Source organism: Spinacia oleracea, chromosome 5 (assembly GCF_020520425.1).
Source record: "Spinacia oleracea cultivar Varoflay chromosome 5, BTI_SOV_V1, whole genome shotgun sequence".
Lineage (NCBI taxonomy): Eukaryota > Viridiplantae > Streptophyta > Magnoliopsida > Caryophyllales > Amaranthaceae > Spinacia > Spinacia oleracea.
In genome coordinates this window covers 51631344-51656798 of record NC_079491.1, presented here as the reverse complement: position 1 = coordinate 51656798, position 25455 = coordinate 51631344, and the positions used below count along the sequence as shown (strand labels likewise).

The following is a 25455-nucleotide window of genomic DNA, read 5'->3' as shown; positions in this document are numbered from 1 at the left end:
GCAAAGTGACCATCATACAAAGTAGAAATTCTATTTGTCCTAAATTCAAACCCACATAGTCTAAACTAGGGTATTTTTCGAAAATGTTGTGCCACGTACTTGAATAATTTCTAAAGCTCGCGGAATAAGCACCTAGTTCCCGTGCCCGGATCTCACCCATCCGTTTCGAAGATTTAAAGCCTTATCCTAATAGAGTCATTTGCGGTCTTTCCAAACGAGACCCTAAACAATGTTTGGTGGTGACTCCTTCAAGATCCAAAAATACAAAGGTTTCTAAAAACTGTTAGGTTATGATACATATGAATAAACATAAATCATGTGGAAAAAACCATAAAGCCAGGAAACATATTATTTACACATAATCATTTAGCATAATTCAGATGCATACACTTTGTTGCGTGCCCTCCCTAGCTGCGCCCGAACCGAACAAGAACAAGTCTTTAGGACTCCAAGTGTCATCCCTCCGTAGATAATCCACAGCACGTCCGGATCTGCCTTAAGATTGACCAACTAGAATCGCCCTTAAGGTACTATATATTTTCGGCTAATAGGGCAAGAATATGGCTGATTTTTCTACTTAAAAATCTTAGCTTTTTATTGTTTGAATACTTGAAATCCTCTATGTAAATATGTGAACCTAGGCACCTATTTATAGAGTTTATGGAAAATAATTATAATCCTATTAGGATACTAATTTATTTAATTAGAATCTTATTAAAAGTCTATTAAACAAATTCTATCTTTATTAGGATTAGGATTTAATCATAGAACAAATTCTAATAGCCTTAGGATTTGTATTGCACACAACCACACACGAGCACGAGCACGAGCACAGCCCGCGCAAGCCTCGCGGCCCACTCGAGCTGCTCTTGCTCGCAGCCCATGTCGCAGCCCCGCGTGCCGAGGCCGCTGCTGGGCCTGGCCTTTGCGTTGGGCCTGGCGTGGCTTGGCTGTTGCGTGTGGTGCGTGTGGCTTGCTGGGCGATGGCCCGTCTTCGTGCTGGGCCTTCGTCTGGCAGGCCTCGTCCGATGCTAATTCGTACGATACGCTTCCGATTAAATTCCCGATTCCGGAATTTATTTCCGATACGAACAATATTTAATATTTCTGATTCCGGAATAAATTTCCGTTTCGAACAAATATTTAATATTTCCGTTTCCGGAATTATTTTCCGATTTCGATAATATTTCCGATTCTGACAATATTTCCGTTTCCGGTAATATTTTCGATTCCGGCAATATTTCCATTTCCAATAATATTTTCCGATACGTACCATGTTTCCGTTTCCGGCAACATCTACGACTTGGATAATATTTATATTTCCAATACGATCCATATTTCCGTTTCCGGCAATATCATCGTTTCCGGAGTATTCATTTCTTGCCTTTGACGATCTCAGCTCCCACTGAAACCAAGATCCGTCGATTCCGAATATCCATAGATGGAGTATTTAATTCCATTAAATACTTGATCCGTTTACGTACTATTTGTGTGACCCTACGGGTTCAGTCAAGAGTAAGCTGTGGATTAATATAATTAATTCCACTTGAACTGAAGCGGCCTCTAGCTAGGCATTCAGCTCACTTGATCTCACTGAATTATTAACTTGTTAATTAATACTGAACCGCATTTATTAGACTTAATATTAAATGCATACTTGGACCAAGGGTATTATTTCCTCCAGTCTCCCACTTGTCCTTAGGGACAAGTGTGCATTTCCTAATTCCTTTGTCGCTCGATGCTTGCTCTTGAACATAAGGTAAGAGTTGTCATCCTTATTATGTCCAGAGGTGTTTCTCGGTTTCAGAGTTGAACTGATCAAATAAACAGATAATCATAGCCTATGATTCATCCGAGCACGGCCATGCATTTTACAGTTTCTAGCTCTCCGAGTGGCCATGTACAACTTTTAAGCATCTCATCCCGATTTATGGGAGGACAATCCCAATCTTGCGATCTTGAGATTATACTTTGTTTGATAGGTGATTACCTGAGCGTTGCCTTTATAGCCTCCTTTTACGGTGCGACGGTTGGTCAACGTCAAAGTAACCAGTTCTCAAACAAGTAATCTCAAATCACTCGGGTATTGAGGATCTAGTGTCTAATAATTTTAATGAAATTTACTTATGACAGATTTTCATCTCTTACAGTAAAGTTTCATAGGTCTATCCGATACTAGTCTTCCCAAAGTAAGCATCTATGCAAATGATTGCGACATTGCTATGTCCACATAGTTCAAGAAACAGAACTACTAGTCATCTTGCATTCTAGTCGTCTAACGTTTTCTATGCGTCCATCTTTATAGAAAACTCCGACCAGGGACCATTTTTAACTTTTGACATTCAAGTTCACTTGATAGACATTTCTTAGTCACAGGACTGGTCCTGACAGTCTATCTTGAATATATCGTCAAATTGAAGGGACTCATCATTTAATAAACCACAAATTAAATGGAAAAATGAATTCTATTCATTTATTGTGAATGATTAACCAATAATGTTTTACAAAGTATTAAACTCTAAAACTTTAAAACATTAAACAAGGACATCAAATCCATTCTCCAATATGCTTGATTCCCATAGCTGGAGTGTGCGAGTTGTGCTTCGCCTGCGGCAGAGGTTTAGTCAATGGATCTGATATGTTGTCATCAGTTCCAATCTTGCTTATCTCGACTTCTTTTCTTTCAACGAACTCTCATAGAAGGTGAAATCTACGAAGTACATGCTTGACTCTTTGGTGGTGTCTAGGCTCCTTTGCCTGTGCAATAGCTCCGTTATTATCACAATACAGGGCTATTGGTCCTTTAATGGAGGGGACTACACCAAGTTCACCTATGAACTTCCTTAGCCATATAGCTTCCTTTGCTGCTTCATGTGCAGCAATGTACTCCGCTTCAGTTGTAGAATCCGCAATGGTGCTTTGCTTAGCACTTTTCCAGCTTACTGCACCTCCGTTGAGGCAGAAGACAAACCCAGACTGTGATCTGAAATCATCTTTGTCGGTTTGGAAACTTGCGTCCGTATAGCCTTTAACAATTAATTCATCATCTCCACCATAGACCAGGAAGTCATCTTTGTGCCTTTTCAGGTACTTCAGAATATTCTTGGCAGCAGTCCAATGTGCCTCTCCTGGGTCTGACTGGTATTTGCTCGTAGCACTGAGTGCGTACGCAACATCCGGGCGTGTACATATCATAGCATACATTATTGAACCAATCAATGATGCATACGGAATCCCATTCATTCGTCTACGCTCATCAAGTGTTTTTGGGCACTGAGTCTTGCTTAGAGTCATTCCATGAGACATGGGTAGGTAGCCTCGCTTGGAGTCTGCCATCTTGAACCTATCAAGCACCTTATTGATATAAGTGCTTTGACTAAGTCCAATCATCCTTTTAGATCTATCTCTGTAAATCTTGATGCCCAATATGTAATGTGCTTCTCCTAGATCCTTCATCGAAAAACATTTCCCAAGCCAAATCTTGACAGAGTTCAATATAGGAATGTCATTTCCGATAAGTAATATGTCGTCGACATATAATACTAGAAAATCAATTTTTCTCCCACTGACCTTCTTGTATACACAAGATTCGTCTGCGTTCTTGATGAAACCAAAGTCACTGACTGCTTCATCAAAACGTATATTCCAGCTCCTGGATGCCTGCTTCAATCCGTAGATTGATTTCTTTAGCTTGCATACCTTTTTAGAATTCTTCGGATCCTCAAAACCCTCAGGCTGTGTCATAAACACAGTTTCTGTTAAAACGCCGTTTAAGAAAGCGGTTTTGACATCCATCTGCCATATTTCGTAATCGTAATATGCAGCGATTACTAACATTATCCGAATAGACTTTAGCATTGCAGCTGGCGAAAAGGTTTCATCGTAATCCACATCGTGGACTTGCCTGTAACCTTTTGCAACCAATCTAGCTTTGAAAACTTCAAGTTTCCCATCCTTGTCCTTTTTCAGTTTGAAAACCCATTTGCTTCCAATGGCTTGGTAGCCATTTGGCAAATCGACCAAATCCCAAACTTGGTTTTCAGACATGGAGTCTAATTCAGATTGCACGGCTTCTTGCCATTGCTTGGAGCTAGGGCTCGTCATAGCTTGTTTGTAAGTCGCAGGTTCATCACTTTCAAGTAATAGAACGTCATAGCTCTCGTTCGTCAAAATACCTAAGTACCTTTCCGGTTGAGATCTATATCTCTGCGATCTACGCGGGGTTAAATCTCTAGATTGTCCATGATTCTCACCAGAAACTTCTAAAGATCTCTGAGTTTCATCCTAAATGTCATCTTGAGCATTCTCTAGAGTTTGTTGTTCGACTCGAATTTCTTCGAGGTCTACTTTTCTCCCACTTGTCATTTTGGAAATGTGATTCTTTTCCAAAAAGATACCATCTCGAGCAACAAACACCTTGTTCTCAGATGTATTGTAGAAGTAATACCCCTTTGTTTCCTTTGGATAGCCCACAAGGATACATTTGTCAGATTTTGGACGAAGTTTGTCTGAAATTAATCGTTTGACGTATACTTCACATCCCCAAATCTTAAGAAAAGACACTTTTGGAGGCTTTCCAAACCATAACTCATATGGAGTCTTTTCAACAGCTTTAGACGGAGCTCTATTTATAGTGAGTGCGGCTGTATTTAGTGCATGTCCCCAAAATTCTATTGGAAGTTCGGCCTGACCCATCATTGATCTAACCATGTCTAGCAAGGTTCTGTTCCTCCGTTCCGACACACCGTTCCATTGTGGTGTTCCAGGAGGAGTCAATTCTGATAGAATTCCACATTCTTTCAGATGGTCATCAAATTCATAGCTCAGATATTCACCACCTCTATCAGACCGCAGTGCCTTAATCTTCTTGCCTAATTGATTCTCTACTTCACTCTGAAATTCCTTGAATTTGTCAAAGGATTCAGACTTATGCTTCATTAGGTAGACATAACCATATCTACTGAAGTCATCAGTGAAAGTGATAAAGTAGCTGAAACCACCCCTAGCATTTGTACTCATTGGTCCACATACATCTGTATGGATTAAACCCAATAGTTCAGTTGCTCTTTCTCCAACTTTAGAGAAAGGTTGCTTTGTCATTTTGCCAAGTAAACATGATTCACACTTACCATAATCCTCTAAGTCAAATGGTTCTAGAATTGCTTCCTTTTGAAGTCTTTCCATGCGTTTCAAGTTAATATGGCCTAATCGACAATGCCACAGATAGGTGAGATATGAATCATCCTTTTTGGCCTTTTTGGTATTTATGTTATAAACTTGTTTGTCGTGATCTAATAAATAAATTCCATTGACTAATCTAGCAGATCCATAAAACATCTCTTTAAAATAAAACGAACAACTATTGTCATTTATTAAAAAGGAAAATCCCTTAGCATCTAAGCAAGAAACAGAAATGATGTTTTTAGTAAGACTTGGAACATAGAAACACTCTTCCAGTTCCAAAACTAGCCCAGAGGGCAACGACAAATAATAAGTTCCTACAGCTAATGCAGCAATCCGTGCTCCATTTCCCACTCGTAGGTCGACTTCACCCTTGCTTAACTTTCTACTTCTTCTTAGTCCCTGTGAATTGGAACATAAGTGTGAGCCACAACCTGTATCTAATACCCAAGAAGTATAATTAGCAAGTATACAGTCTATAACAAAAATACCTGAAGATGGAACGACTGTTCCGTTCTTCTGATCTTCCTTTAGATTTGGACATTCTCTTTTGTAATGGCCTATTCCATCACAATAAAGACAGCTTGATGTGGACTTGTCCTGCATTGATTTAGCATTGCCCTTGGACTTTCCACCTTTCTTGAACGGTCTCCCTTTAGCCTTGAGTAAATCTTTGGCTTCACAGTCCAGTATTATCTCAGCCTTTCTGACAAGGTGAACAAATTCTGCAACTGTTTCTTCTCTTGGTTCACTTAGGTATAGTTGCTTGAAGCGACCAAACCCACTGTGCAGTGAACTGAGCAAGATAGAGACTGCCATCCTTTCGCTTATTGGTGTTCCTAGCAGACTTAGGCGATCAAAATATGAAAGCATAAGATACACATGGAACCTTAGTGGGACGCCTACCCTTTGTTTAGTGCGAAGGAGCTGAACATGTGTTTCTTGGACCTCCATCCTATAACACCTGTTGGGAGAACTAACCTTTAGACCAGACATTGATTCAATCAACTCATGGACGGTCAGGTCCCTGTCCTCCGTGCTTCCACGACAGATATCCCTCAGATTCTTGATGAACGTGAAAGGTTCATAAGCTACAAACCTTCTAGCCCATTCATCAAGGATATTGTTCAGCATGAGACTCATAACCTTTTTGAGATCCGCATCCCAGGCGGAAAATCTTTCAGGGGTCATGTCTCTGGCATAGTAGCTTGGCATGGGATGTAACAGTACATACTCAAGTCCATTGAGTCTGACTATTTCAACTAGCTTAGCTTCCCATTCAAGAAAATTTGTTAGGTTCAGCTTGACCATAAGCTCAGAACCCATGATGATGTTTTGATTGTTGTTTGCCATAGTAAAACTACAATAGAAAAGAATAAACAAATAAATAATCATTCACAGTTTCTCTTAATAAACTTAAATTCTAGCATACATGCATAATTCAATGTTCATTAAGCATTTTATTCAAGTTATGTGTTCCGGCATGTGTGAATAAAATGATTCCAAGATCCTAAAATCCATTGAAGAATTAAGCACATTATGTATTTAGACTCAATTCTAAAATCTTTTAGGTAAGCAAAAGCCTTTTGCTAATAGTCTAGAAACTACTCTTGGTTGATAGGTACGTCTAAGAACTTATTAGGTAAACCTATCGATTTTGCCACGACATAAAAGGACTCCTTACTTATATCGTTGAGTTTCACCAAAACTAACATGTACTCACAATTATTTGTGTACCTTACCCCTTTAGTATCGATAAGTAACACCTCGCTATGGCGGAAAACTATTACTAAGATCGATGTAAAGGATATCCAAGTAAGTGTTATTTTGGCATGGCACCTTTTAACTCAATTTTTAAGTTTGGAACTTAAGGCTCTTACTATGTTGGTTAGATTTTAAGTGAACTAAAATCCTTAATCATGCAACATAATCAAGCTTCGATCTCATGCATATTTAAGATATATTTAAAAGCAATAAATAACTTAAAGCATGCATAAGATAAATGTGATCTAGTATGGCCCGACTTCATCTTGAAGCTTCAACTTCAAAGTCCGTCTTGAAAATGGATTGGAAACTCCGTCTTGAATTTCACCGTGGGAGGCGCCATTTTCTTCAAATAGGATAAGCTATAATTAAACTAATTACAACTATTTGATGGTACACAGACCATATTTGAATTGAAAATTTTTTTTTGGTGCTTTAGACCAATTACATTCAAATTAATGGTACGCAGACCATATTTTCTATCCTATTTGGGCCATACTAGTCACTTCATAACCTGCAAAACAGTACATATACAATATATACCATTCATTCATTCATTATCATGAATGGCCCACATAATTGGTTAGTTAAAACACATTGTATGCATCACATAAATATTTGCAGCAATTAATTAAGGGCACCAATAATCTACCAATTATTCAGTCCTTATTAATTCTAATCAAGTTGTTTAACCTTAAAGGATTTGTAGACCTAATCAAGAGTTTATGACTAAAATGGCTCCCACTTAAACCAATAAATTTATATGCTTTACTAATTTTAAACATAAAAATGTATTTCTAGTCTAACCGGAAACATACAAATTTAATTAAAATTTAAAGCTCATATAAAATTATAATTGAATCCATTTTATTTAATTTATTTTTCAGTTGAATTAAATGAATTTAAATTAATTCAAGGTTTAATTTTAGTAAAATAATTAGTATAAATAAAATTTATAATAATTATAATATTCAAAATTAAAATCTGAGAAAACAATTTAAATTATTAATTTTAAAATTAATTAAAATTATTTCCGAACTGAAAATTTCAAATTAAATTAAAACGAAACAATCGGGTCAAGACAAGGCCATGGGCTTGCGCCCATACCTCGTCAAGTCCAACAAGCAACAAACCCCTTGTCACTCGATTGATCGTACCGCAAAGCCCAAGCAACTACGCACCAATGCGTCAGGCCCAGCGAGCCACGCTTGCGCGCAGCCCACTCGCCCATCGCCTTGGCGCGCTGCTGGGCAACGCTTGCTGGACAGGCTAGCCAACGCTGCCCGCGTGCACGTTGTGCTGCGCTTGTCGCTGCCTTGGCTACTGCCTTGGTGTGCTACTGCCCACGCGTGCTTGCCTTGCTCGCTGCACTTGCTCGCCCGTTGCCCCATCGCCCACACGCGTAGCACACACCCCTTAGGCGCATTGCCTTGTGCATGCCACGCTCGTTGCTCGCTGCATTCGTACCGCACGGGCGACGAGCTCCCTTGCTCGTCGTCTCGTGCCCGCACTATACAACACCCCTTAAGGGTAACACGTAGCTTCCATTTCTTTGTGCGTGCAACATTTATGGGCGTTTTTATAAAAATTTAAAATTTTTAATTTAAAATTAATGACAAATTAATAAAACATATTAATTTCATAATTTTAGGGCGAAAAATCGAAAATTTATTAATCAATTAATTTCCGATTAACATGGATTCAAATCTAGGTCATAAAAATTAAAATTTTAACATAAATTAACAATTTTTATGGTGGATTTTAATCATGGATACCTAATTAAATTATTAATTAATTATGAAAAACAAATCAATTCTAAATTATTCGAATTTCAACATATTAATCATAATTACAAATTAGGTTGTATAATTAACAAGTCTAGGCATTCATAATTGTTAAACATATACAGTAGGTCAATCAAAAACTCAAGATTTATCAACAAGAATCGCAAATACTTAATTTAACATCTTAAATTTACAAACTTTTGCGTTCGAAAAACTAAAACCTCCGAAAACTCATAGTTAGGATTCGAATTTGGGAATTCTGGGTTTGGCCGAAAATAATTAGTTTTGTCAAAATTTTAGAATACCTTTTACATGCGGAATTGACACAAAAATCACTCGATTTGGATGAGTAACGAAGAAACTGCCGAAAAACTGCGTACATATAATTAAATAAACGCAATTTGCAATTAATTACGAAAATTAATCACCCCTTTAATTCTTTGCAAATTTGTAAAATTTAACCATGTTCATGCAATTTAGATTATGAAAATAATAAGAGGCTCGTGATACCACTGTTAGGTTATGATACATATGAATAAACATAAATCATGCGGAAAAAACTATAAAGCCAGGAAACATATTATTTACACATAATCATTTAGCATAATTCAGATGCATACACTTTGTTGCGTGCCCTCCCTAGCTGCGCCCGAACCGAACAAGAACAAGTCTTTAGGACTCCAAGTGTCGTCCCTCCGTAAATAGTCCACAGCACGTCCGGATCCGCACTAAGATTGACCAACTAGAATCGCCCTTAAGGTACTATATATTTTCGGATAATAGGGCAAGAATATGGCTGATTTTTCTACTTAAAAATCTTAGCTTTTTATTGTTTGAATACTTGAAATCCTCTATGTAAATATGTGACCCTAGGCACCTATTTATAGACGTTATGGAAAGGAATTAGAATCCTATTAGGATACTAATTTATTTAATTAGAATCTTATTAAAAGTCTATTAAACAAATTCTATCTTTATTAGGATTAGGATTTAATCATAGAACAAATTCTAATAGCCTTAGGATTTGTATTGCACACAACCGCACACGAGCACGAGCACGAGCACAACCCGCGCAAGCCTCGCGGCCCACGCGAGTTGCTCTTGCTCGCAGCCCATGTCGCAGCCCCGCGTGCCGAGGCCGCTGCTGGGCATGGCCTTTGCGCTGGGCCTGGCGTGGCTTGGCTGTTGCGTGTGGTGCGTGTGGCTTGCTGGGCGATGGCCCGGCTTCGTGTTGGGCCTTCGTCTGGCAGGCCTCGTCCGATGCTAATTCGTACGATACGCTTCCGATTAAATTCCCGATTCCGGAATTCATTTCCGATACGAACAATATTTAATATTTCCGATTCCGGAATAAATTTCCGTTTCGAACAAATATTTAATATTTCCGTTTCCGGAATTATTTTCCGATTTCAATAATAATTCCGATTCTGACAATATTTCCGTTTCCGGTAATATTTCCGATTCCGGCAATATTTCCATTTCCAATAATATTTTCCGATACGTACCATGTTTCCGTTTCCGGCAACATCTACGACTAGGATAATATTTATATTTCCGATACGATCCATATTTCCGTTTCCGGCAATATCATCGTTTCCGGAGTATTCATTTCTTGCCTTTGACGATTTCAGCTCCCACTGAAACCAAGATCCGTCGATTCTGAATATCCATAGATGGAGTATTTAATTCCATTAAATACTTGATCCGTTTACGTACTATTTGTGTGACCCTACGGGTTTAGTCAAGAGTAAGCTGTGGATTAATATAATTAATTCCACTTGAACTGAAGCGGCCTCTAGCTAGGCATTCAGCTCACTTGATCTCACTGAATTATTAACTTGTTAATTAATAATGAACCGCATTTATTAGACTTAATATTAAATGCATACTTGGACCAAGGGCATTATTTCCTTCAAAAACCGCCCCTTGAAGGGAAAGAGCAATTCAAAGCCTCTTTACAAATAACACAACAAAAAAAAAACCCTACAATTCTGGCGACTCCACTGGGGAATTTCCAATTTCAATTTCGAAAATGCGAGCAGATTTCGAGCAACAAGCCACTGATCTGCTTAAGTACTGGATGCCAGCACTGGTGCCAGGCGCAACCACCTGCGCCAAATGCCGATGTCTGCATCCAGGACAGTGGCTCACAGTGGCATGTTGCCCACTTTTGCTCAACTTTTCGTGTTAGGAGTTAGTCTATTTTTGAATCTTGAAGGACACTCCCAAACCTCGAGAACGAATGCCGAAAAATGAGCTTTTCAAATACAACATTTAAGTAGGATTTCAATTTTTAATTCCTAGGCATTTCATGCATTTTTCGAAAACCATATTTGTGCAAAATGAATTTCTACCTTGCCCAAACGGATGTGTTCTACATTCGGGCTAGCCCCTGGGGCAACGAAATGGTGACTCACCATACGGGTCCCGACCAAAGTGTGTGACCATTTCCACGCCTACCGAAACTTGGCATTTACTTGACATTCCCGATGTCAAGTATGGAGGCCGTCTGCCGACACACACGTCCCTTAGACGGATGTGCAAGTTATCGCTGGATCCGTCTCTTAGTCAAGTACCTTTTGACACCCAAAGTCGACCACTTGCATCATACAAAAACTTAGACCGACCTTAGGTTGAGAACTTTGCATGTCGCATTCATATTCACGTTTAGTGTGACAACGTGCTATTTATGCATTGTGTGGACGTCTTTGCACCCGTGAATGGATAACCTCGAGTTCTAGCTTTGCCAAAACCAATTAGCCTCCAACTAGGAAACCAAACCCCTAGGAGCATCATTCAAACCTCATGCATCTAAATCACCGATTTAAGGTCTTTTAGGAGTGCCATTCCATTTGATTCAAAACCCTCAAACACGCCTCATGCACAAATGCCAAATTCAAAATTCGAATCCAACGGCGTCATAATGCCGGATTTTCCACTCCAAATTTCAAAACTTCAAAAAGCAATCCAACGGCGTCATAATGCCGGATTTTCCATTTCAAATCTCTATTTTCAAAGTTCAAAATTCAAATCCAACGGCGTTATAATGCCGGATTTTCTAGTCCAATTTTCTAGTTCAAATCCAACGGCGTCATAATGCTGGATTTTCTAGTCAAAATTTTGAGTTTCAAGTTTCAAGTCAAAATCAAATCCAACGGCGTCATAATGCCGGATTTTCTAGTCAAAACTTCTATTTTCAAGTTCAAAACTCCAATCCAACGGCGTCATAATGCCGGATTTTCTAATCAAAATTTCAAATTCCAAATTCAAATCCAACGGCGTCATGCCGGATTTTCGAGTTCAATCATTCAAGTCTTCAAACCTCAAGTTCGAGTTGCCAATTCCAATCTCAAAACCTCAAGTTCAAATGTCCAAACTCATGACCGGCGTAATGCCAACTTTTCGACTCAATCTTTCAAACCTCAAATTCCATGTTCAATCTTTTGAGCTTCAAGTCCTATACTCAAAGTTTCAAATGTTCAAATCCATGCCGTCGTAATGCCGACTTTTCCCATTCCGTATTTCAAACCTCAAGTTCGAAGTTCTAAAATCCAACCTTTCAAATCTCAAATCCTATATTCGAAGCTTCCAATTCCAAATCCATGATGACATAATTTTCCTCATTCAATCTCATTTTCGAACACTTCAAAATCTCAAGTCCACGGCGGCATGATGCCGGACTTTCAAAGTTCCAAATTCAAATGCCTCAAATCCATGGCGGCATAATGCCGGATTTTCCAAATTCAAGGCCTCATATTCTATATACAAGAGTGCGTCTTTTCCATCTTCGAATCAAATTCAAACTTCAAGCTCATCTTGAAGCTACAAAAAATCCTTGTCTTCCAAATACAAAATTCAAAACATTTCCAATGGGTTGAAAATCTCCTGAAATAATACAAACCCCTTTTCCAATACTACCAACGGGTTGAAAATCCCCTGAAATAATACAAGTTCAATTTTCCAATGGGTTGAAATCCCCTGAAATAATACAAATTCAAATTCCGCATTCTATTCCTGGGTTGAAAATCCCCTGAAATAATACAAGTCCAATTTTCCAACGGGTTGAAATTCCCCTGAAATATTCCAAATCCAATGGGTTGAAATTCCCTTAAAATATTGATGGGTTGAAATTCCCCAAAAATATTGACGGGTTGAAATTCCCTTGAAATATTACAAAATCAATTCCCTTTAAATCAGGTTGAAACTCCCCTAAAATACTTCGAAACCCAGCGGATTGAAATTCCCTTGAAATAATACAAAATTCAATCTCCTAATACAAGTCCAATTTTCAAAATGGGTTAAAATTCCCCTAAAATAGTTCAATTTCCAAAAGGTCGAAATGTCCTTTTTTCGATATTCTAAGTTCTAGTACAAAGAGTCAACTTCGACAAAAGAATGAAGGCTCCTCTCAAATATTTCCAACGGGTCGCAAATCCCGGATACAAAAACAAAATCCAAAATCCTGAATCTTCGGAGTGGCACTTAGAGTCAAGTCTAGGTCTCATTCATTGCATGCATATCATATCATGTGTCGGGAAGTCCAAGTTCTAAAGTTCTAAATCATATGGTGTGTCCTCTAACTAGGAGTCCAAGGATCCTGTGGGTTCGCCGAAGAGGAGAGAGGTTGAAAAGAACTCCATCAGCCCTAGCCTCACTCATAGCCGGCATCGAACGAGCAGCCAGTTCATCTCCTACAAATCAAACTTCCAGTCCCTTTCAAGAATCAGTCCAAATGTCTGCCCCCGATCAACTCACCCAACTCATAGCAGTTGTCGCCAGTCTCAGCACCAATGTGGAGAGCATAAGCAACCGACTGGGTATTGTGGAGCAGGCCGCACCCACCGATGACTTAACCAAGAAAATCGAGAGTCTGGTCAGTAAGGTCACCAATCAAGAGAACTATTTTGACACCTCAATGGAAGACAACCTCAAGGGGAAGGCGAATCTGCCAGACAAATTCTCCGCCAATGCCATTCCAAAGTTTAAGTCCACCGACAATCCTAAATATCACCTCAAGAACTTCAGAGCTACAAATGCCATCAAGGGAGTCGAACTCGAGCTATACCCCGTGGTATTTCCTATGTCTCTGGAACCTGTCTGCCAGAAATGGTACTATTCACTCAAGGAACATCAAACATGTACATGGGAAGCAGTTGCTCGAGCATTCATGGAGCAGTATCAGCCCAACATTCAACTTCAAATCCTTGTATTATTGGGGTTTTCCTTCTTTTTCTTTTTTTGAAATTTTCTGGATCTAAATGTCTGTTCTTTTTATGATGAAATTAATCGGAGAATACACATTACCCAAATTTATTTTGATAATATGAATAGAATAATATAAACTATATTTTGATGTATTGTGAAGTAGCAGTATGGGAAACATAGTCTATTGGTAAAGAGAACCAAACAATGGTATAAGATATAGAATCCATTCCAATGTGAACCAAACACAACTAGTTAGGAATGGGGATGTCAATCCATACCTCCCTGTTATGGATTTGCAATCCATTCCATTCCACTTTGTTGAACCAAAAGACCCCTAAGGTCTGTAAGTCCATAACCTAGGAAAACAACGTAACAACTACTAAACCAGTAAAGCACTTCCAATCAACCAAAATTGTACTTCAAGTCCTCATCCTCAAATCCAAAACTTTTATCATATAATAGTGATCAACGAGAAACTCTTTTTTATCTATCATCCCAATCATCAATAGCCAAATTTAAAAAATATGTGTCTGGTATGATGACTGTCCACCAAACCTCTTACCCCTTGTTCTGATGGATAAGAGAGTTTTATTGAATGATAACCTCATAATTTACCCGTCAAAAAAAATTATGTAACAAATTGGAAAAAATTGAGCATTAGTGCCTCCGAAGTCCTAATCAATAAGACAATACCCTATATTAAATAATCCTAACCGCCTATTCAAATCCCACATCTAAATAGCAAACAACTGAAGAATATATGTCCTTCACCCAAGGTGCATTAAGTCTAATACCAAGGTTCAGATTAATTGCGAACAATTAATTCAGTGAGATCAAGTGATCGGAACAGCTAGCTGGAGCAATGCTTCCGATCAGTGAGTTCTAATGAATATTAAGCTCACAACTTACTCTTGACTGAACCTACAAGGTCACACCAATGGCATGTAACGGATCACCGGATTAAATGAATCGGAAATTCATTTAATAGCTTTTCGGGAATTAGTTGGAAAACGTATTATACGATACGACCTTGCATCGGAATCGTATATCGTATCGCGAATATTCGTAAGCTAGGCGAAACTAATAAATCATATCGTACGACGGTGATTCTTCGTATACGAAACGATAAATAATATATCAGAAATATATTAATCACGGATACGAGGAGGCAACGCTGCCAGCCCAACGAGCCAAGGCGCGCAAGCGCGCAAGGCCCACTGGGCGTAGCAGCGAGCCAGCGCGCAAGGCCCATGCCTTTGCTGGGCGCACGCGCATGTGAGGAGTAGCAGCAGCAGCGCACACAACGCGGCCCAAGGCCCAGCGCCTGTGTGGTGCGCGCGTATGGGCTTGCTGTCCGGTTCTTGCCCTTGTGGCTTGGCCGGATAGTATTATAACCCAAGGGGTTATAATATTATTCTACACAAGTTTTCCTAACCTAATACACAATTCAGCCACACACATCAAACCCTAAGGAGGAGAGAGAAACCCTAATTCTCTCTCAGCCTCCATGGATGTGTTCTTCCCCAAAGCACAAACTCTTGAATGATTGTCTAAGCTACGATTATCAAGACGGATCTGAACATGTCGGTGAACCAAGTAGAGGAACGACAAGTGGAGTTCTTTGTTCGTTTTCATTGACATATTATTGTGGAAAACACGCTTCGAATGTAAGTTTGCTTAATCTGTGCTTTATACATGTTTCCTGGCTTTGGGGATTGTTCCGCACATGTTATTATGTTTAACTGTATTCCCCGACAGTGGTATCATGAGTCTTATGTATTCAAAGCATGAATTAGCATGATTATTATTGTTTTTGCATCCGTCGAAAATTTGGGATTTTTGTTGATTTTTCGGAATTTTTACGAATTATTGGATGAATTGCGTAATAATCAGGTCCGAAACAAAAAATGTTCGTTTTTTCGAATTTTAAAACCCTAATTTGATTGAAAACGATTTTCTAAGATCAACTCATGCGATCGGAATTGCAAAAACAGGCCTCGAAGTGTCGTTTTTTGGGCGTTTTTGTTAATTTTTCATTAAAAATTAAAAGTGTCGGACAGTAATTCAATTAAAAGGTCGACCTAAACTACTCGGAATTGCTTGAAATTTTGACACAATATTTCTGGGTCTATTCTTAATCTAGGGTAAAAATTTCAGATTTTTCCGATAAGTATAAACCCTAATTTTGCCTTTCCCCAATTCGTAAAATTTGAAACCCTAATTGAATTTTAATTAATTTTGGTTTAATAATTCGGTTAATTGAGAAAGGGGATATAATTTCATGGGTCAGTGGCTAAATTTAAAAATTATTGGATTAAAATTTTGAATGGTTTCGTTAATTTTAATCGCACTTAAACCAAATTATTAAAAATCTGAAATTTAATTGTTTATGAACGATTTAAAGCTTCGGATTTTATTAATTAAAAGTTCAAATTTTAATGTTGACTCTTTCGTTCATAAAATTTTGAATATTGTTAGCCCCTTGATTTAATATTTTACGAAATTGGATTGTCGTTAAAGTTTATTAAATCGTTAAAAATCGTTGTTTTTCAAAAATAAAAACCGTAACTTTTTGAAAAAATAAAATTAATGCAAGTTCGTGAAATTAAATTTAATTTTAATTGAGTTGGTCCATATCACGAACCAAAGGCACGAACACGAGCGTGGTGGACGTATGGCTCGTCGAGCCATACGGGCTACTACACGAAGGCCGAGCCGGAGCGACACGGGCAGCAGCAAGCGTGCTGCGTGCCTCGTGCGCGCTGGGCGAGGAAAGGGCAGGCGGGACGCTTGCGTGGCTGCGACGAAGCAAGGCGCGAGTCATGCGACGTCCAGCACACACGAACGCACAACACGCAGCGCAGGGGCAGCAGGGCTGCGGGCACGCGCGTGCGCGAGGGGCCTGGGGTGTGCGAGCCTTGCTCGTGCGCCTCTTGGGCCTCACGCATGGCATGGGGATGGGCGCAAGCCTAGCCCGACTACGTAATCGGACTTTTTTCGTTGAAATTTTTTTATTTCGTTGGGCTTCGTATATTTGCATTAATTTGGGCTAACGGGATATTTAATTTTAATATTTTATTTACTTGGGCCGGGCCGCGAGTTTTAATTTAATATTTCATAATTAATTATCCGGAATAATTATTGGTTTGAGTGGGAGCCACTAAATGAAATTAAAATGAAATAATTATTTTAATTATTTTCGTAGGTCGCATTATTTTAATTAAATTCAATTTTAATTAGAATAAAGTCTAAGGATTAATAATTTGGAAATTGATTAATCTTTTAGGACGCGTTTATGTGAACGTGAATTTTAATTAATTCACGTAAATACTTGCATATTAATATGGGCCATTCGTTTTAGCACACGAATGGGTGAATGCATAGAATATATATTTTATGTAATGCAGGTACTCCAAGTGACTAGTATGGCCAATTTAGGATAGTTAAATATGGTCTGCGTACTGTTCTATCTTTGAATGTAAAGTTTTAAATATGGTCTGCGTACCATGGAAATTTTGATGTAATTTATTATTTTCAAGTATTTCTAAGTTTAGAACTTTAAGTTAGCATTTGAACGAAGATTCAAGACGATGCCAAGCTAACAAGGAGGTGATGAAGATTGGATGCTTCAAGACAAGATGTTTTGGGCCATACTAGATCACCATTTATTTATGCAATTTAATATATATATATATTATATATATATATATATATATATATATATATATATATATATATATATATATATATATATATATATATATATATATATATATATATATATATTAAATTGCATAAATAAATGGTGATCTATATATATATATATATATATGTTATGCGTGAATGTATGAATGTATGTATGCTTTGCATGAATAGGTTGTTTCCTATGACTCGATTAGATTAAGTTCACTAAATAAACGAACCAACATAGAAACCACTAGGTCCAAAGTAATATTGAGTTTAATAATTGCCTTCCAAATCAAGCACTTACAAAAATCTAAGGATCTAAGGTAGTAGGTTTACGCTAAAGCGAGGTGCTATTTTAGTTGACTTAGGTGGTAAGGCGTCCTAAAGGAGCACGTTGATTGTGGTTTCAACTCAAACAACAATTGCATTATGTTGTGGCAACGAGATAAATTATGGCATTAATTTATCAACCAAGAGTAATTTGGAGATTACTAGCAATAGGTTTTGCTTACCTAAAATTTTAAACTACTTAAGACATGCTAAAGCTGCTTAAGGATTTAGGACTTTTGGGGTCTTGGAATCGTTTCATTCATTTTTGGACCATGTTTTATTTTTTGCATGAATGAAATGTTTAATAGCTTTGATGATTGCGTGAATGCTTTTATTTCAAGTTATTAAAGTATGATAAGTGTTTTTCTTTGCTAGTTCATTCTGTAGAATAGTACATCTTCAACCGTATTGCGTTTGGACAATAGAACTGCGATATTTCCTCGATCGATTGGTAACTAATTTTGAGAGCGATTCTCAAAGAAAAGGAGAGTGAGAGCGTATCTTGAATGCTATTTTCTTATAGTGATCTTCATGGTTGTTTTTAAACTAGAATTTGAATGGTAGACCAATTGGACCTCATATATTCAGAATACTGGGTAGTTTTGAAACAATGAAGTATTGAGTTAAAGACTCATGTATAACCAATGGTTAACAACCAATTTTCTTTTGATTTGATGATGAATTAGACTCATTGGATGTTGTCATTCAAAGTGAACAAAAGAAAGGGACTTTGTAAGTGTAACAAAGTAAGAAGATCAAGCAAAGAGTAAAATCTTTAGGACTATAAGAAAACGTGCTAGAAAGGATAGGAAAGGGGAACAAAAGAAATGAATTCAATATTCAATTTCTACCTAAAAGTTTGTGTTAAAGAGAAACGACTTAGCAAATAAACTCCTATGGTATTAGATTACCGTTTGAGGTTCTAAACTCTTGTTAAGAACTCAAATTCCGGGAGCTAAGTCTGGTAATCACTAGTAGAAAAAACCCCTGTTGCAACCCCCTTGTTGCAGCGTACATGTGTTAATACGCTTCAACAACCAGTCGGTCAACGCGGGTCAAACCCTTTAAAGGGTTATTGCAGCGTACAATTTAATTGTTCCCTGCAAAAAAGTTTGTTGCAGCGTACATTTTAAAAGCCCGCTGCAATAGCTCGTTTTTGTTGCAGCGTACTTGTTAAAGCCCCCTGCAATAACCCGGGTAAAAAAAATTTCGCTGCAATATTCGTTGAAACTAATTCAAAACAAATTAAGCATCTCTCACTCTCAACTCCCTTCTTCTCCCTTAACTTTCCCTGCGTCATCCCCTCAAAAAAAAACCCTTTCTCTTCGTCGGTGGTTCTAGCCTCCTCGCCAGAGGCCACCTATTAGCTTGCTCGGCCGTTGGTTCCAAGGAAAAACTTAGCTTGCTCGCGCCGGTGGTTTCAAGAAAGAAAGTTGCTCGCGTCCTATTTTCCGTCAACCTCTTCGCCGCGGCTACCTGTCCCCTCTTTTAGGTTTGCTCGATTCGTTTACCTGATTTTTGTTTTAAGAATTAGGGTTTTAAAAATCAGATCCTAAAGTGACGCGCCAAATTTAGAAGCGAGAGAGAAAGAGATTTAATGGAAAAGGGAATTGGGGAAGGAAAGGGTTTGGGTTGGCGCAGAGATGCCCATCGTCTAACTCGAATAAATGCACATGAATTCGACACCGGGAAGAAATCCAGGTACAGTTTTTATCATCATTCTGCCTTTTGATTTCGATTCCAATTTCACAACTAGGTTTTGGTATTGTAGATGTCGAGTTGCAATTTCTAATCAATTGGAATTGCGGAACTTGATTTTGGTGGATTCATACATTTAATTTTGTTTGTTTGTTTGAGTCCTATTCTTGATGTGCGGAAAAGGAAGGCGGTTCGATTGAGCAAAGATGTCGACTCCAAACGTCGCCAAATTAACAATGGGTAAAATTTTCTCTTAAGCACCTTAATTTATGCACAATTTCAGTTTTCTTTGTTGTTGTTGTTGTTGCTGCGAATTTGAACATCATTAACTGGGTTTTTCCATTAAGTAATGATAAAGTGTGAGCTACTGTATAATTGAGTTGGTTATGCTTGTGAATTTGTTTGTTTTGATTGAATTTAAAGCCTTTTATGTGGGGGGATTGGCAAAGGAACCATGGGTCAGCTTTTAATTGGGGATTCAGTTCATAGATTCGATTGTATGGTTTGGTTAATAGAGGATCTCATTTTCATGTGTTATTTTTCCTATGCTAAGAAACTCCTGAGCAAAGATAATTACATGTTGCAACCAGTTACTGTGTAGAAAAGCAAGGAATTCTGGAAATCAAATATACACAAAATTTTTGTAATTGGTTCCATTAGATAGTTGGATTTCATTGTTCTGCATTCTAATGCCAATCTTTTCCTCCATTTATGTGATATTTTTGTTTATTTGGTAGTCTGTGTATCATGAATGTAATCATTGTTTATTATAAGACGACTAGTAATTTGATTTCTTCCACAAGTATATTTGGTGTGGTCTTATTAGATGTGGGATTGGATAATGAAACATGAGCCGGTGGTTTCAAGAAAGAAAGTTGCTCGCGTCCTATTTTCCGTCAACCTCTTCGCCGCGGCTACCTGTCCCCTCTTTTAGGTTTGCTCGATTCGTTTACCTGATTTTTGTTTTAAGAATTAGGGTTTTTCAATTCGTTTTTAGGGTTCTTTGCGTTTGTTCAATTCTTTTTTAGGGTTTGTTCAATTCGTTTCTTCAATTCATTTTTTCAATTCGTTTTTAGGGTTCAATTCGTTTGTTCAATTCGTTTTTAGGGTTTGTTCAATTTGTTTTTACGGTTTTTTTAATTTGTTTGTTCAATTCGTTTGTCCAGTCACTGTAGCTAGGCCTAACATGGTAGGAGTATGTGAGAGACACTGACAAAATAAATCAATGTAACAATGCAACTATTTTCTATGCGCATCCTCTGCTAGATTTTCCTGTATATAGACTTAGTGAGGTAGTGTACAGTTGTTGTCACTGACTCATTGGTTTGGCTTAACTTCCCTTGCTTTATTCCAAATCATGTTTTGATGACGAGTTCTGGTCTTCCCGTTATGATTATATTTTGGCCTTCATCTCTGTTCCACATTACAAGCTTTTTGCTTAAAAGACATCCTAATTTGAAAGTGTAACAATTTTTTTCATGAAAGTACTATTCTTAGAGGTCGTACCCAGTTATTCTCATAAAGTTGTGAGATCTCGGTAGAGTCCAAGAAGTCAATGATCTCTTTGCAGCTACCATTTTTCCATATGATATGTAAGGTCGGTTATTAGTTTGTTGTAGTGTAGATTCCGGGTGATAATCATTCTGGCTTGTGAGTATAATTTTTAGGTCAGCATAGCTTCTTCATCCCTGAAAATAAATCATTCGTGATAGCCTCAATCTCAAAATAGTATAATCCCCTCCCCCCCCCCATTTGTATATATGTTTTAAGTTTTTAACAGAAGATTGATTAGTTAATTCGGCTTTGGTAGGCTGTCGTTCATAGAGCTAAGAACTCAAAATATTCAGCTGATGAGGATATGGAGGAGACAGATGTTAAAGATCCAAATTTAAAGCAATCTCTGGAGTCTGCTACTTCTCAGATTAGCCAGCTAGCTCTTTCTAATAGTCCTACTGGTAAATCTTCACTGAATTCTATTGTGGGATCAGATACGGCCAATGCAGGTGTAGATATTGACTTTTTGACTTTTTATGTCTGTACATTGATGATCTGCATGCAGGTGTTGCCAATCTTGCAGCTGTTTTTCTGTTCCCGCTTTTCATAAATTATTTTCAGATGGGTGTCACTGGAGCAGCCACTGCCACTGTTGTGTCTCAGTATGCACTTTCTTCCTGAAGTCTGTTAGTCGGCTTTCTTTTAACTATATTGGTAATCATGCTGCTTGTTTGTGCTCCAGATACATAGGTAGCTTCTTGATGATTTGGTTTCTTAGCAAGAGAGTAATATTATTACCTCCAAAATTTGGAGATCTGAAGTTTGGGGTCTATTTAAAATCTGGTGAGTGTCAGAGAAATGTTTATGGTTATTTTCTGTTTTTGATTCTTTATCCAACACATTGATTTTAATAACCTTCTACTTAATAATCACCATTACAAACTTCTTAAATTAGTCTGCTTCAGTGGCCATTGTTTGTACCTACTTAAAGTGTTACTCGTACATGTTTGGATTGCCGTCTGTTTCCTTATGTTTACCTTTTTTCCAGGTGGATTTATGATTGGAAGAACTGTGGCTGTTTTGATAACTATGACGATTGGGACCTCGATGGCTGCTCGTCAAGGTCCTCTAGCTATGGCTGCTCATCAAATCTGTATGCAAGTGTGGTTGGCTGTCTCTCTTTTAACTGATGGATTGGCCGCATCTGGTCAGGTATGAGCTTTCATCTAACTAGGAGGTTCGATATCCAGGCTATAGGTTTTTCAGGCATCTAGACTACCTCTATTCTACAGTGCTTGTCCATTATGATTTATGATTATCACAAAAGTTGAAGATTGTGAATAATGTGTGGGTTTTAACCAAATAGGAAAAGCTTCTTGGATTAATAAGCATTTGTTGTTGTCCAAAGATCCTGATTTGTGAACAATAAACCAAATAGGAAAAGCTACATATTTTCTCAGAGTATTACACTTATTACATGTTTAATATGAATAGTTTTAACTTTCTAACACTCATTCCAATCTACTTATGCAAATTTAAGGCTTGTTTGGTCGTTATAGGTCATATTAGGCTAAAATGAGGCTTTTTTGCTCCCAAATATGAAATAAAGAACCTTAGGACTCATTTTAAACATATTAAATGTTTTATATGATTAGTTTTAACTTTACAAGACTTAATCCAATCTATTTATGCACATTCATGACTTCTTTGGCCGTTATAGGTCATATTTAGGCTAAAATGACATTTTCGCTCCCAACTTTGATCTAACGAACTTAAAAACTAATTTCAAACTTATTACATGATTCATATGATTATTTTTAACTTTTCAAGACTCAATCCTATCTATTATGCACATTTGAGACTTGTTTGGTCGTTATAGGTCCCAACTATGAACCAAAGAACCTAAGGACTCATTTTAAACTTACTAAATGTTTTATATGCTTATTTTTAACTTTCTAGGACTCATTCCAATCCATTTATGCACATTTAAGGCTCATTGTGTCGTTATGGGTCATATTTAGGCTAAAATGACATTTTCGCTCCCAACTTTGAACTTAAGAACCTAATGACTCATTTTAAACTTATTATATGATAAATATGCTTAGTTTTAAGTTTCTAAGACTTATTCTAATCTACTTATACCCATTTAATGCTTGTTTGATCGTTATAGGTCATATTTAGGATAAAATAAGGCATTTTCGATCCCAACTTTAAAATAAAGAACCTAAGGACTTATTTTAAACTTATTACATGTTTAATATGCTTAGTTTTAAGTTTCTAAGACTTATTCTAACTACTTATACACATTTAAGGCTTGTTTGGTCGTTATAGGACATATTTAGGCTAAAATGACATTTTCGCTCCCAACTATGAACCAAAGAACCTAAGGACTCATTTTAAACTTACTAAATGTTTTATATGCTTATTTTTAACTTTCTAGGACTCATTCCAATCCATTTATGCACATTTAAGGCTCATTGTGTCGTTTTAGGTCATATTTAGGCTAAAATGACATTTTCGCTCCCAACTTTGAACTTAAGAACCTAAGGACTCATTTTTAAATTATTATATGATTAATAAGCTTAGTTTTGAGTTTCTAGGACTTATTCTAATCTACTTATACCCATTTAATGCTTGTTTGATCGTTATAGGTCATATCTAGGCTAAAATAAGGCATTTTCGCTCCCAACTTTAAAATAAAGAACCTAAGGACTCATTTAAAACTTATTACATGTTTAATATGCATAATTTTAACGATCTAAGACTCGTTCCAATCTATTTATGCACCTATAGGCTCATTGGGTCGTTATAGGTCATATTTAGGCTAAAATGAGCATTTTCTCTCCCAAATTTGAAATAAAGAACCTAAGGACTCATTTTAAACCTTTTAAATGATTAATATACTTAGCTTTAAGTTTCCAAGACTCGTTCCAATCTATTTATGCACATTTAAGGTTCATTGGGTCGTTATAGGTCTTATTTAGGCTGGATTGACATTTTCGCTCCCAACTTTGAACTAAAGAACCTAATGACTCATTTTAAACTTTTTACATGTTTAATATGCATATTTTTAACTTTCTAAGACTCATTCGAATCTATTAATGCACATTTAAGGCTCATTGGTTCGTTATAGGTCATATTTAGGCTAAAATGATATTTTCGCTCCCAAATTTGAACTCAAGAACCTAAGGACTTATTTTAAACTTTGTACATGATTAATATGCTTAGTTTGAAGTTTCCAAGACTTATTCCAATCTATTTATGCACATTTAAGGTTTGTTTGGTCGTTATTGGCCATATTTAGGCTAAAATGAGCATTTTCTCTCCCAAATTTGAAATAAAGAACCTAAGGACTCATTTTAAACCTTTTAAATGATTAATATACTTAGCTTTAAGTTTCCAAGACTCGTTCCAATTTATTTATGCACATTTAAGGTTCATTGGGTCGTTATAGGTCTTATTTAGGCTGGATTGACATTTTCGCTCCCAACTTTGAACTAAAGAACCTAATGACTCATTTTAAACTTTTTACATGTTTAATATGCATAGTTTTAACTTTCTAAGACTCATTCCAATCTATTTACGCACATTTAAGGCTCATTGGGTCGTTATAGGTTTTATTTAGGCTAAAATGACATTTTCGCTCCCAAATTTGAGCTACATAACCTAAGAATTCATTTTATACCTTTTACATGATTAATATGCTTAGCTTTAAGTTTCCAAGACTATTAGGACATTGTTATTAGTTGCTTGAATGTTAAAGTGTGATATTTAATTTGAATTTAATCTAATGCTTAGTTGAAATTTCTGTTTTTGTAAAGGTCTACACTCCGAGGAATGCGCCTATACTAGTGAGGAAATTGATGTGGTTCGTGAGCAACGGGCTAAGTGTTTTACCCGCAAGTATTTACTATTGGCTTGAGCGCGCTTGATCGAGGTGGTTTAGTTGTTATAGAACAATCGTTTCCATTAAAATGTATGCGTACATTGAAATTGGAACGTATATTTGAATGTAGTACGTGCACTTTGGTTTTGGGATATATATATATGTATACAAAACACCAGTTATTGTTTTTTATATTTGTTCTACAGGTTGCGATATTTTATTTATATTTGTTGACAGGTTCCTATATTTGGTGCAAGACACCCTAGGTATAGATAAATAAAACTAAAATTTTCCCGCCAAAAGCACAGCTTTGTTGCAGGGGGCATATACTTGTTCGCTGCAACAAGTGTGTAAAATTAGGCAAAAATCAAGACTTGTTGCAGCGTACAAAATGATGTACGCTGCAACAGACTGGTTTGTTGCAGC

The 25455-nt window shown here is 37.2% G+C and overlaps 2 protein-coding genes across 5 annotated transcripts in view; both read left to right on the top strand.

Moving 5' to 3' along the window:
• LOC130462092 (protein DETOXIFICATION 45, chloroplastic-like) overlaps positions 1-22087 on the top strand; it is a 97476-nt gene extending 75389 nt beyond the window's left edge. The window contains exons 1-5 of one of the 4 annotated variants that reach the window (XM_056830449.1): positions 18934-19889; positions 20476-20583; positions 21460-21604; positions 21709-21805; positions 21886-22087. In XM_056830449.1, coding sequence (XP_056686427.1) covers positions 21508-21604; positions 21709-21805; positions 21886-22048 — 357 coding nt within the window. In that variant the 5' untranslated portion in view covers positions 18934-19889; positions 20476-20583; positions 21460-21507 and the 3' untranslated portion in view covers positions 22049-22087. Of the gene's footprint in view, positions 1-18933; positions 19890-20324; positions 20584-21459; positions 21605-21708; positions 21806-21885 lie in introns of those variants that run through there. The other 3 variants (XM_056830448.1, XM_056830450.1, XM_056830451.1) reach the window with 3 other exon arrangements.
• Positions 22088-22191: 104 nt separating this feature from the next.
• Positions 22192-25174, top strand: LOC130462093 (protein DETOXIFICATION 45, chloroplastic-like). Its single transcript, XM_056830452.1, has 2 exons — positions 22192-22355; positions 24965-25174. The coding sequence occupies exons 1-2, from the start codon at positions 22200-22202 to the stop codon at positions 25073-25075; spliced, it is 267 nt and encodes an 88-aa protein (XP_056686430.1). The 5' UTR covers positions 22192-22199; the 3' UTR covers positions 25076-25174.
• Positions 25175-25455: the final 281 nt, after the last annotated feature.